This window comes from Limulus polyphemus, unplaced genomic scaffold, assembly GCF_000517525.1.
Source record: "Limulus polyphemus unplaced genomic scaffold, Limulus_polyphemus-2.1.2 Scaffold108, whole genome shotgun sequence".
NCBI lineage: Eukaryota > Metazoa > Arthropoda > Merostomata > Xiphosura > Limulidae > Limulus > Limulus polyphemus.
Window position 1 is genome coordinate 302985 of NW_013665718.1, and position 12910 is coordinate 315894.

Below are 12910 nucleotides of genomic sequence, written 5' to 3' on the forward strand. Positions count from 1 at the left end.
ACTAGCAACAGCAAACTGCTTGGATGGCTTTAGAGACTGATCAACTATTACATCAAGATCTCTTTCTTACATCATACTGTTAAGGTTACTCCCATCCAAATTTGATTTATAATTCAAATTATGATAACTCACATGCATTATCTTGCATTCATTATAATTAAAACCCATTTGCCATTTATTTGCCCAACTCACTAAATGATCCAAATCCTTTTGTAAATCAGCAGCATCCTCTTTCCAGCTAGTAACACCCAAGACCTTAATATAATCTGCAAATTTAAGTAATTTATTTACAACTCCTTCATCTATGACAATGATGTAAATCAAAAGAAGCGAAGGTCCTGAGACTGAGCCCTGAGGTACCCCACTTGTGACATTAATCCAGTTTGACTAAACTCCATTTGTAACAACCCTCTGCTTTCTTCCATCCAGCCACTCTTCTATCCAATTTGCTAACTTATTCCCCACACCTATAGTTAAAGCCTTTTATGTGGCATCTTGTCAAATGCTTTCTGAAAATCCAGATACACCAAATCTACACCCTTACCCTCATCTATATAAGCAGTAACCTTTTCAAAGAATGTCAAAAGATTTGTAAGGCAAGATTTTCCCTTAGCAAAACAATGTTAATTATCCAATAAAATTCCAAAATTTGTGAAATGACTTTGCAAAGCATCTTTTATCAGACCTTACAAAACTTTTCCCACAACTGACGTAAGACTAATGGGTTTATAATTACTGTGACAATTTTTATTACCTCCCTTGAAAAAGAGGAGTTACATTAGCTAACTTTTAATCCCCCAGTACCCACTCACAATTCAAAGACTAACAAAAAACAGTAGCAAGTGACTCACACATCCAATCTTTAACCTCCTTCAAAACCCTTGGCGAAATATTATTATCTGGCCCAGGAGCCTTGTTGATTCTTTAAACTTCCCAAGTTTTTTTAACCAGCTCATAATTAATGCAGTCAAATATAGTTATAATACAATCAATTAAACCGTGACTAAAGTTGTCACGAGATGCTGATTTGTGTGATTATTTAAAATCGTTTTGATATAATGTACTCAACCCATGTACAACTTTATTTTCTTAATATTCGATTTTTCCTTATTGATAGCATTAGCCTTGTACTCTACTGCTAATACCAAGTATTACATAATCTTTACTTTTAACAATAATATTACTAATAATATATGCACGTATCATTACAACTTACAAAACACTGACTTATTGACTAGTGGCAGTGCAGTAATTAAGCCTTAAAGTTTCAAACACTACAAGTACAAACAAAGTCAATTCATACTCATACTAGTATTTCAGACATTTGTTATTAGTATTACTAGAAAAACTGTAAAGTATTACTAATTTTGAGGTCTAATGGCAATGACACCTATCACCAAATCCTTAAATTCAAAAGTTATAATACAAAGTCAGTATTAAATTATAATTTATGTACCTTAAATTAAATTTTCTTCAGCCAACTGTTACAGCCGGCTGAACTAATTTACCAGTTCCTGTTTTGGAAACATATTAAGTGTATGAAAAGTAAAATTAGAAATATAATACACACTTCAAAATATACATTTCCTTATATAATTTTAAAATCACAACAAAAATAATTAGATTTATTTTAAAGAAAGTAAATGGTATTTTCAGGGTCGTTTACATAGTAAGAGGGGTAAAACCTAGGAGCTCCTATATTTGATGGAAAGTAAATTTCTAAAAAAAATCTTTCACTTGTGATAAAAGAAATAGGTATGAATTTTAACTTTTCATAACTAGTTTAGAATAAGAATTTAGTCAGATATATTCTCGTAATGTTTCTAGCTTTCCATACAATTTCTTGTTAAATAGATGTTGAAAGGTTGTAAACATGCACTAATCTTTTTACTTAGATACAGGATAAGTTGCAAGCGCCAACTGCTAGAAATTAGTGTTGTTGCGTCAGCGAGTCACATGACTAGTGTGACGCCACGTTTCTAGAACTATCCCGTACCTTGGCGAATGCTCTAGTATTTACTCGATATAGGGTAGTCTGGTACATAAAAAAGGGTGACAACGTGACGGGGTAATAATGTAATGTGTGTGTAGACAGTGAGTAATTGATCTGCAGTCAGAGAGTATTATTGAACACGTTCGTTGATATAGCGTTTGTTATAGAGCGATTGTTGGAAATAAGTGTATCGTAAAGTTGTATTCGGAAAGAATAAATCAGTTTTATTAAGTAAGGACTTGTGTCGCCAAAGTTTCGTCGGAACGAAGCTACGGAAAGTTAATTAACAAACGGAGACGTAACAGTATCACTTTGACTCTGTATCTGAATTTCCTGGAGAGGGTTTTTTGACTGGTTAAAATTAAACACAAAACTACCCAATGGGCTACCTGTGCTGAAACCCGGGTTCTAGCGTCGCAAGTCTGTAAACATACCGCTGTGCCACTGGGGGCCGGGGGAGGGTCAAACCCATCTTAAGGAGTGCTTTAGACAATTGTACAAATTGATATGAATTAGATGTATGCAACGTTGTATACTGCACTTTCAACTTTTTATTTGAATTTCAGCGATAAACTGGAATCTACTTTGTCTATGTTCTGTGTGGGTTTTAAATAAAGACTTTTTTTTTCGACCCCAGAATTCAGTTAAAGGATAACAGGATTAAAGGTCGGTCAGTTAGTGGAATATTTTGAAAAAACAAAAACATTATTCATCCTGAATGAAGACTTTGTATATTTATTTACTCGGATTTCTTTCCTAGGTGGGCCCGGCATGGCCAGGTGGTTAGGGCGCTCGACTCATAATCCGAGGGTCGCGGGTTCGAATCCCCGTCACACCAAACATGCTCGCCCTTTCAGTCGTGGGGACGTTATAATGTGACGGTCAATCCCACTATTCGTTGGTAAAAGAGTAGCCCAAGAGTTGGCGGTGGGTGGTGATGACTAGCTGCCTTCCCTCTAGTCTTACACTGCTAAATTAGGGCTAGCACAGATAGCCATCGTGTAGCTTTGCGCGAAATTCAAAAACAAACAAAAACAAACTTTCCTAGGTTGTCCAAGCTTTATTTATTATCTTCTTGACCAGCCCAGAATCTGTATTTTGCGGATAGTTCCAAATTTTTGTGCTGGATATAAGTAAACTTGAACACCACAAACTAGTTAAAAAAACGAGGACGTGTTTTCGAGGATTATGATTTAAATGCACTCCTTTTATGTTTCATTCTCTGGTACAATGAGTTTTGTGATTCGTGATCATTGAAAGTATCCTTTTGAGACGTGGAACTTAACACAGACAGTAGGAAGTCGACAATAGTGTCTGAGTCAGCAGTTTGCTCTTTGTCTAAATGTTCTAAGAATTCATGTGGAAGACAATCAAGATTCAGCATCAGCCTTGCACCACCTGTTTCTGAGTCCATCCTTTTGAAGCAAGAAGTTGCTTCAAACATTTGAGGAAGTAGTTCAAGTCCTCTTTTGCCATTTACTTAAACCCTAATGGGGTTGCCTGCTTTACCTCACCTTCATAGTTATATAGTGGTGTGGGCAGAAACTTGCTACCCAGTTCTCTAATGCCATGTTTCTGAGAATCTGTTCTCATTTGAAGATAAGACACGTGACACCACAATTTGTCATTACTTTCCACTGAGTCCTTTACCACTGGATGCAGAATCAGAACATAAACAGTTTTCCTCACATATCTGAAAGGCTTCTGACTGACTCCTAATACCATTAGGTTGTAGCACGGTACCGCCTGCTTCACCTGAAGGCTTTGGAGTGAAATGTGCTGACTTTCATCCAGCATGTGTGCCTCCCTTCGCTCCTCAGCCACAATTGGAGTAAATTGGTTACCTGCAACACTTGGAATTTCAATAAACACCTGGGTGCCCCATAGAAAATCACATTACTCAGTCTTGGGACATTCAGCTTGCCCTTCATCGCTGTGACCTATTTTCTGCCTTATGCTCCAGTAAACAGAAGTAACCATTGAAAAGCTCTAGATCTTGTCGAGTATCTCTTTCAGTTTTTGTCGCATTCTCTTTCCAATTTCACACCTCATTCGCAGTTAGTTGAATTGCAAATGTGATTCTGTCAGAAACAGGTCAATCTTCGGCTTTGTTTTGAGGAAATAACATTTTGTACAGCTCAAGCGATTTATGAGCATGATGGTTGTTCTAGAAAGTTGCCAGATTGAGGACGAGTCCATTCGTGGATGTTAAACATTCACCAATACTGAAAAGGTACATGACTTTCTTATTGTTTTGACAGATGACACAAGAATGACAGCTGCAGACCTCTTGTGTACTCAGATAATTTAATCGTGTTCTCCCCTAAAAATCTACGTCAGTGTAAGGATGGCATGAACAATTGAGTGTTATCGTATTGGTATGGCAACTGACAAATTTGAGACTAAATATGGTTGTATCTATAAGCCTCCCACTATGTCTAGGTAGCATTGCTCATAGAATGAAAATAGATATTATTGTTTTTGTTTCTGGCATAGGCATCCTTGGCATCTGTCAGTCAGTTTTGACTGTGCAACTGATGAGCTAGTGATCAGTGGAAGAATTTTCCAATGCCAGTTGGTTCAGTTCTTTTAACAAGAGACTGGACGAGTGATTGCACGATATTTTGTGTTTACTTATCATCTTTGGAAGAAGGATAACGAAGAAAGAGCGGCTGGTTTGAGCGTCGTGGGTGTGTCTGTGAAGCTAGGATAGTTCGCTCAAGGTTCTTATGGGAGGCAGTGGTGTATGTGAGTCAGGACGGAAATCGTCGTTGGAGTAAACAGGTCATGGTTTTCATTATGCACCTAGCTAAAAGCTAGAACAAATGGAATTTTAACTCATGTTTTCTATCTGGTCTTTTGCTATTTGAGATCAAAATCTTGACCACTGAGGTTATGTATTTCTTCAGCCAGCTAGTGGTCAGTCATCCTGCTTTATTTCCCAAGTAACTCAAGAAACTTCAAACTACATTACAGATCATTAATAAGATGAAGGTTAGTGTGCCCACGACTTCTACAGTAAAGGAGTATATTAAGCTATCAAACCTAGGACTTCAAGAGTCGCTCTGTCTTTCACTGTGGCAGAACCTATAGACAAAGATGCATTGCTAGATGACACATCACATTTGGAAACAATTGCCTTGTCAACCCCATAAGATTCTAGCCCTTCAAATGGCCCGATAAATGACTACACTACAACTGCCCATACAACCCAAGGATGAGCCAACGTCAAACAAAAACAAACTTCACCCATCCTTTAACAAATAAATATATAATACAAAAAAGAAACTCTTTAATAAAGATTGCAAGCATACATACACACACACACACACGAATAAAGTGGCTTTTAACATAGAACTTTAACATTGATCACCAACCCCTTTAGGTGGGAGTAAACTAGCACATTATGAATTTATTATAGATTTATATACATATACGTATATATATACAAAATAAAAACCTTTATCGAGTACAGTCATTATTAAATCAAACTATTCAATAGTGCTAAGCATAAAAACAAAGAACAAATATAAACTCTGCATAGATAAATATGTGGTACATCAAGTATAGTCGCTACATTGAAACCTTAGCACATAAAAGCAAACTAAAATAAAGACCCTTTATTGAAAATACATAGCAAAATAATCATAATTAAAACATAACTGACAAAATGCAAAATAAGCTCTCTAAAAAAATACAATTTAGTTAGAATAGACAAAAGAAACACATAGAGATACCTAGATATGTAAAACACATTTAAGTTGAATATACAAAAAAGAAAAATATTAATAAGGGAATAGATATACAAACTTTACATTTCAACCTGACCAACACGACCCCTTCCCCATTCCCAACTCTACCAGCTGATTTCTTATTGCAGCCATTTTCTTACAGTTAGCTACAGTGGTGGTTTCAAGATGTTTCTGGTTTTAGGTAGGATCCTCTTGTTTTCAGCCAGTTCAGGCAATAAGTGGCAAATTCTTTATTAAGCCAAAATGGAGACACTGCTCTCCACATCAGTTAGTTTTCCTCTCTGCTGTAAAGAATTCAAATTTCAGTCAAGTTGGTAGCACCTCCCAGGAGTGTAAATTGTACATTAGAATCTATTTTAGAGTGGATGACTTGTTAACACTTTAAGTGGTTTATTCAGGAACTCCATCCTTGGCATGTTCTGGGACTTTTCGATAGTGGTAGGCAGTGACTGCCACGGTAAAAATCATACACCTTATCTGGATAGTGGTCAATCCTTCTATTGATACTGAAGACCCTTTGTTAATAGCACTCGATGGTGGAGGTGAAGGAAACGACCAATGAGCCACCCGACTCTCTGCACTGCTATGATAATGATGGTGGCATCAGCTTTAAAGAATTCAGGGGCGACTGGCATCATCTGTGAACCCATTTTTCTCTAAAATTCCTAAAGTCTGGTTGACTCTCAAGGGGATCCGTTCTCCAATAGGGTTTTCTTTGATTTAAAAATATAGCTTTTCTTATTCTTATTTCACTGTTATAAGATATATTTTAAATATTTGGTTACTAGATGGCACATCATCCAATATCTAGAAATTTTATAAAAGCCGAGAATCTAGAAATTTCGTGTAACAAGTAGAGATAAAAGTACGATTACATATAAGAGACTTTGGGAAATATTATATTAATTCCTTTCAGTGTTACTATTGACAGTTATTGTACCTATTCAGTTTTTCTTTTCTGAGTAAGGCTTGCATATAATTCCTTTCGGAAATTCTTTTAAAATATTTATATTGAAGATAGGCTTACAAGAAACGTATTCTGTACTGTTATTAAAGAACTAAATAGCTTATTTATATTTCACGGACTGGACATGACATTATTTTTACCAAAAAATTCATAAGAACCCGTCCAATGATAGAAATCGTCACAATACTTGTATCAGAAGTGCGATTGTTTTAGTGAAAATATAATAGAGCTTTGACTAAAATACACATCAAGTTAACGACAACATGGGCAAGAAGTGAAATCGGACCTCTGCTAGAGATTATGAAACAATGAAAATAAGATCAAGAGACAGAAATTTAAGAGAAGACTTAAAAGAAGAAGTTTAATTTAAAAAAAACAAAACAAAAGCAAATCTTATTGAAGACGATATTGATAAAGTTACTTGAGTTGTTCAGAGGGATTACAACAACAAGACTGAAGAAGCACAGAAAAGTTGTAATGACAATAATGAAGTAGCACAAAAAAATAAACATTTGCAGAAAGGATTGGTAAGTGCATACACTCAAATATTCCAATCTAAAACACCAATTACTTTAAATATGGAATAGGAGAACCTATCTGACTTACACCTGCTACATCTATTGTTATGCTGTCTGTGACTACAGGACTATTCTGACCAGCCATGATACTACTGAATAAAGTTACAGACTTTTCCTGTCCAGTTCAACAGGAATACCAAAGTGAGAAACCAAAAGACTATACTAGAAAGGTACCAAGAAGGTATATCAGGCTAATTTAAAAATAAATTCAAAGTGAGTGGGTGGAATAGCGAACAACAAGCTATTCATCTTGCTGCCTATTTAAAATAACCGGCTGAAACAACAAAAGCAACTTTCCAGCTGAGAGCCCTACCATCTATTAAATATTGATAGCAACCTTAACCAACAGGTTCAGAGTAATACATCAGACGGAAGTATCCAAAATAAAGCTTTAGAGCAGGGTATGAAGGAATAAGATATCTTAACCAAATATTCAGAAAATTTGGAAAGGCTTGCACACTTATCTTATTAAAATTCTCCACATGAAATGATGGACTCATTAACACGTGACCAATTTATAGATGCCATAACAGATAAGAATCTTTCCGGTTGGCTTGAAACTTGAATTAATTAAAGTCACAGATAAACAACTAAAGACAATATCTATAAAAAAATGAAAGTATTACTTAGACAACTAGTCACACAGAATGGAGGAAATAAACAATTGTTGCATCAGCGAGGTCAGGTGACTAGTATCACGCCACGTCCTTCTCCAACCTTCGTGAATTGTCGCGAGACTACTAGATTGGAGGTAGTCTGGTATATATAAGATGGTCACAACGTGACGAGGCAATGAGTAATTGAACTGCAGTCAGAGAGTGTGTAATTGAACGGAGTATTGTTGAAGTCGAGCTCGTGAGACGTGAGTTATAGCGTTTGTTATAGAGCGACTGTTGAAATTAAGTGTATCGTAAAGTTGTATTCGGAAAGAATAAACCAGTTTTATTTAAGAAAGGACTTGTATCGCTAAAGTTTCATCGGAACCAAGTTACGGAAAATTAACTAACGAACGGAGACGTAACACAATTTTAACTTGCCCAATACTGCAAACAAAGGTTTGTAGGGAATAAAAACTTCTCTCAAAGGATGTCAAAAAAGGGAAATATTATAAATGTGTGAAACATGGCCATTACAGCCGAGACTGTGAAGAATAAACAGCTGTTATACATAAAGGAGATAATACCCTAAAGATGAGTCTTCAAGTCTAACCAGATCAAAGGAATAACAGACATAGGGAGAAAAGGAGTTAGCTTAAATTACTGGCAAAGTGCTGTTGAGAATACTTTACGTGCCACAATTGAGATAAAAGTTCGTTATTTAAAGAAACTGCCCACTAATCAATGGCTTTATTAACGGGAAGCCGAGAAGCATGTTGACTGACACTGTTTGTACAGTTACAACAATTCGTCCCAATTTGGTAATTAAAGGAGTGAATGTTCTTCCAGGAATGAAGGAAGAAGATGAATTGATGTGAACAGCAACTGAATATAAATTTCCAATAACAGAAAAGTTGGAAGTGATCTTTACAATAGGAAATTATCTATGTCTCATGATGTGTGGGTAACTGACATCGAGGAAGAGTGCACATTGGGAACTGCCTTTATGTGGAGACATGGATGTAAGGTTAAGGTAGTTTTCAGTTAGCTTCATAGTCTATGACTAGGAAATACCTATGCTTTAAGTGACAGCTAATACAATAAAAAAAAAGAAGGTTGAATTTCCACTAATAATAAGGAGGGAATTAATTGCACAAGCAAGAAGTAAAATACTCATATCAGGATTCATTAGGAATAAATTTACATTAAGAAACTGGGGTATGATAAACTAAACACTTCAGTGTGTCTTTAAATATTAACGGTAGGAAGAAATCTCGTGGAGCTGAAGAATAAAGATGTCATTTTTAGGGCAATGAACATAATGAACCATACAATTCGAGTCAAATGGGACATTGCAAGCTGTGAAAGTGTACAGGTAACACTTCCACATCAAAAACATTAGAAGTAGTCACCTTTGAGGCAAAATCTAGGAAGTCTAATTTCGAATTCTCATATAAGAACAGTTTACAACCTTACTTACAAGGGTTGTATAACAGGAACGGTGAAGGTCTTATCGCTGATCAGTACCACAGATTACGTGACTTGCTCACTGAATATCAAAATACCTTTTCCAGCGGACTTAATGAGTTAAGCTGAATAAATAAAATATCTCACAAGATTGATATTGAGATGCAGACTCAAATTATCCAAAAGAATTCACACGATGGAACACATTATAATAATATCAATAATATTCAGTACAATATATTAATCACCTTTAGTTGTGAGTATGATTTATACATTTTGCATACACCCCGCAGTGACTCAGCGGCAAGTCTGAAGGCCTATAATGCTAAAAACCTGGTTTCGATACCCTGGTGGGCACAGCACAGATAGCCCATTGTGTAGATTTGTGTTTAACTACAAACAGCATACTGTTATGGATGTCTTATGTATCATGAGTTTCACATATATGAGGCGAAAAATTACGGATCGTTTGATCTTAAAACTTGAAATACAGGGTCTTAACAATATATTCAATTAAAGAAACGCAATAATACTGATTTTCTTTATTTATTTCAGAACAAAATGTTTTGGAAAATCTTGATAACTATTCAAAAAGATTAAATTATTATTATTTATATGAACTACAATATAACTAGATGACGCTTGTGTTTGTCTAGGGTCTTGAGCAAATTAAATCAATCAATCAGAAGTTTGGTTCTTGCCTGTTAGTTGGAGGTGTGCAAAGTTCTTGTTATGGATAAATTACGTTTTAAATTAAGATTTTCATTGCTTGGACATTCTTCGGATGTCCGTGCAGTTGCCGCAAGCTATTATCCAGAGGGTTCAGTTGTTACAGGGTCAAGAGATCGTACTACAAGACTTTGGGCACCAAATGAGTAAGTAAAGCAGCATTACTAGCCATTAGTGGAAAGTGTTGTTAACTTATTAGTATTACTAGTGGAAATGGATTAAAGTTTAACTCTGTAAGTGTAAGAACATAATAAAAAGTTTAAAAGAAAACTTACAGAAAGAAGCGGTTATGCAAGAACGTAAAGTTTAAAACTAGCTCATCAAGTTGTTAACCATTGAGAGAGTAATTTAATTTTGAAACAATTCAATGTTCTTCCAAAGGCAAGGAGCCAAAAACTAAACACAGTATTCTTAATGTGATCTACATGATGAAACCATAAACACTTTAGTCTTTTATTCAGTGTTTCTGTTGATACAATCTAAAATCGTAGTTTTGCTAACACTATTATTATTAACACTAACATTAACAGCACAATGCCTGAAGTTGAAGTTAAATGCATTAAGAAATTGATCATCCAGAACTTAAAGATATTTTTCATCCATAACACTGTTAAAGTTATCAAATTGTGATAACCTATTCGCACCACTTTTCATTTATTATATCTAAAACACATCTGCCATTTATTTACTAAACTTGTTGGAAAGGGTTTGGAGAATGGCTATTAGTATTACTGCTACTAGAGTATTATTCAATTGATACCTGTGATGGAAAAGTTATTGTAATAATATGACTCATTATGAGGATGGGTTAAGATCTTTGAACTTGTTTTTTATTCAAAAAAAGAAGAATCAAAGGGGATCTGATTGAGGTATTTAAGATTGTTAAGAGAATTGATAGTGTTGATGCATCATCTTTTTTTCCATATCTAATAGAGAAAATGGTAAGATTGAGGGACAAAAATATAAATTATGGCAGGGTAGACTCATCTTCAGCTTAGACAGCTTTATTTTTCTGACATGGTTATTGGCCTCTGGAATGGGTTCCATTTGGATGTGGTGAATGCAGCTAATTTAACTTTTAAGGGAAAACATGGTAATTATTTGAATGATAAGGGTTTGATTTGAGTTTGTTTTTTCAAGGGTTCAGTTTAATTTAATGGATAGGACTGCCTCCTGAAAAGGTCCCTTGCTGTCCTTTAATGTTATTTTATAACTTACAACCTTCTGGAAACTGCCCACTATCCAAGAACTTGTAAAATATAGTAACATGTGAATCATATATCCAATCCTTAATCACCTTCTTGGTAAATATTATATGACCCAAGAGTCTTATCATTTTTAAACCTCCTAATTTCTTTCTTAAGAAGCTCAAAATTAATGTAATTAATCTTTTTTTATATTTAGCAAAAGTTTAGGATGGGGAATACTGCTTACATTTTCATGAGTAAAAAAAATTGAAGAAAAGGTAGAATTTGATAATCCAGTCATCTTGTAATAATCAGAAATGGCCTTCCTTTGTTATCCCTCAAAGGCTCTAATCCTGTCCTAACATTTTACTTTCCCTTAACGTGTTTAAAGAAATCCTTACTGTTAATTTTCCCATTTTCAGTTAACCTTTATTATATATCCTTTCTGATTTCCTAATTTCCTGGATGATCAGCTCTGTTGCTCTTCTATAATCTTCTAAGGTTTCCTATTATATAAGTCATTTTACAACTTCTTAAATTTAAATTTATTTTGTTTAATTTTACTCCTTATACTGTTTGTGATCCAGTCTGGTCTTTTACTTCTATAAGGAATATGCATAACTTTAATATTAAAAAATCTGTTTACATTTTTTTTCCAGACTTGATCAGTATCTCCAATTAATTCAGTTGTTCAATTCACAACTGATAAATCTTATGGCATCACTTCAGAATTTGCTTTTTTGAAGCTTGTAACCAAAATCTCATTATTCCTGATCTCTATATGCAGCAAAACATGATATCTAAAGCAATGATCACTTGAACCCAGATACTCCACAGTCCTCACCCTCTCAAATATTTCTTTATTGTAAATTAACAATAAATCTAATAAAGCATTATTTCTTGATTGGTTTCTTGACCAGTTTGTGAAGAAAGTCATCCTGAACAATCTCAAAAATCAGTCTCATGCATGGTTTGATTCTAACATTTCTCAACCTATATGCCTGAAATAAAACTTTTTCAAAATCATGATTTCATTAACAGCTGAAATTGTAATCTCCCTGTATAGATTTTCATCATTTTTATTTAAGTTTTATATGGTGGTCTGTAACAAATTCCAACAAAAAGTCTTCTTTCCCCACTAACAGAAACCCATATAGATTCAATGTCTTTGCTGCTATCTTTGATGTCCTCAACTTCAGCAAAATGTAACTTTACCAAATAAGCTTCCACACTGAAGATTGTAAATAAGCAAAACAATAAGGAAAAGGGTTTTATAAATATAGCAGTTAGCATTGAAATTGATAGTTTAATGGCATTTAGTTGTAACTACTTTTTTTGATATGTTGCCAGCATAATCTCCCACCTTGAAACAGACCAGACTATAGGAATGTTGTTTTCGGGAACTCAGAATAAGTGAAGTTCTGTTTGGGCATATTTTGATATGAAGGGAGGCTAAAAAGTGAAATTTAGGCTGTGCTCAGCAGAGTTTAGTTACATGGGCAGTCGGAACAATGTTAATTCACATTAAAATAAAGTATCCTGCTGGATCTAATGTAGATGATATGTGTGTGTGTGTAGTAATTATGCATGTGTATTCTAGTAGCACCACATTACCTTTCTATAATATAATGGTTGATACTC

General features: G+C 34.8%; 2 protein-coding genes across 5 annotated transcripts in view; one reads left to right on the forward strand and one right to left on the reverse strand.

Moving 5' to 3' along the window:
• LOC106470942 (HMG box-containing protein 4-like) overlaps positions 1–1505 on the reverse strand; it is a 49666-nt gene extending 48161 nt beyond the window's left edge. For 2 of the 3 annotated variants that reach the window (XM_022400379.1, XM_022400388.1), the window contains exon 1: positions 1457–1505. The gene's annotated coding sequence lies outside the window, so the exon portion shown is untranslated. The remainder of the gene's footprint in view (positions 1–1456) is intronic. The other variant, XM_022400373.1, reaches the window with a different exon arrangement.
• Positions 1506–10010: 8505 nt separating this feature from the next.
• The window catches only part of LOC106470966 (phospholipase A-2-activating protein-like), a 48529-nt gene continuing 45629 nt past the window's right edge, over positions 10011–12910 (forward strand). For both annotated transcript variants that reach the window (XM_013931557.2, XM_022400403.1), the window contains exon 1: positions 10011–10228. In XM_013931557.2, coding sequence (XP_013787011.1) covers positions 10086–10228 — 143 coding nt within the window. In that variant the 5' untranslated portion in view covers positions 10011–10085. The remainder of the gene's footprint in view (positions 10229–12910) is intronic.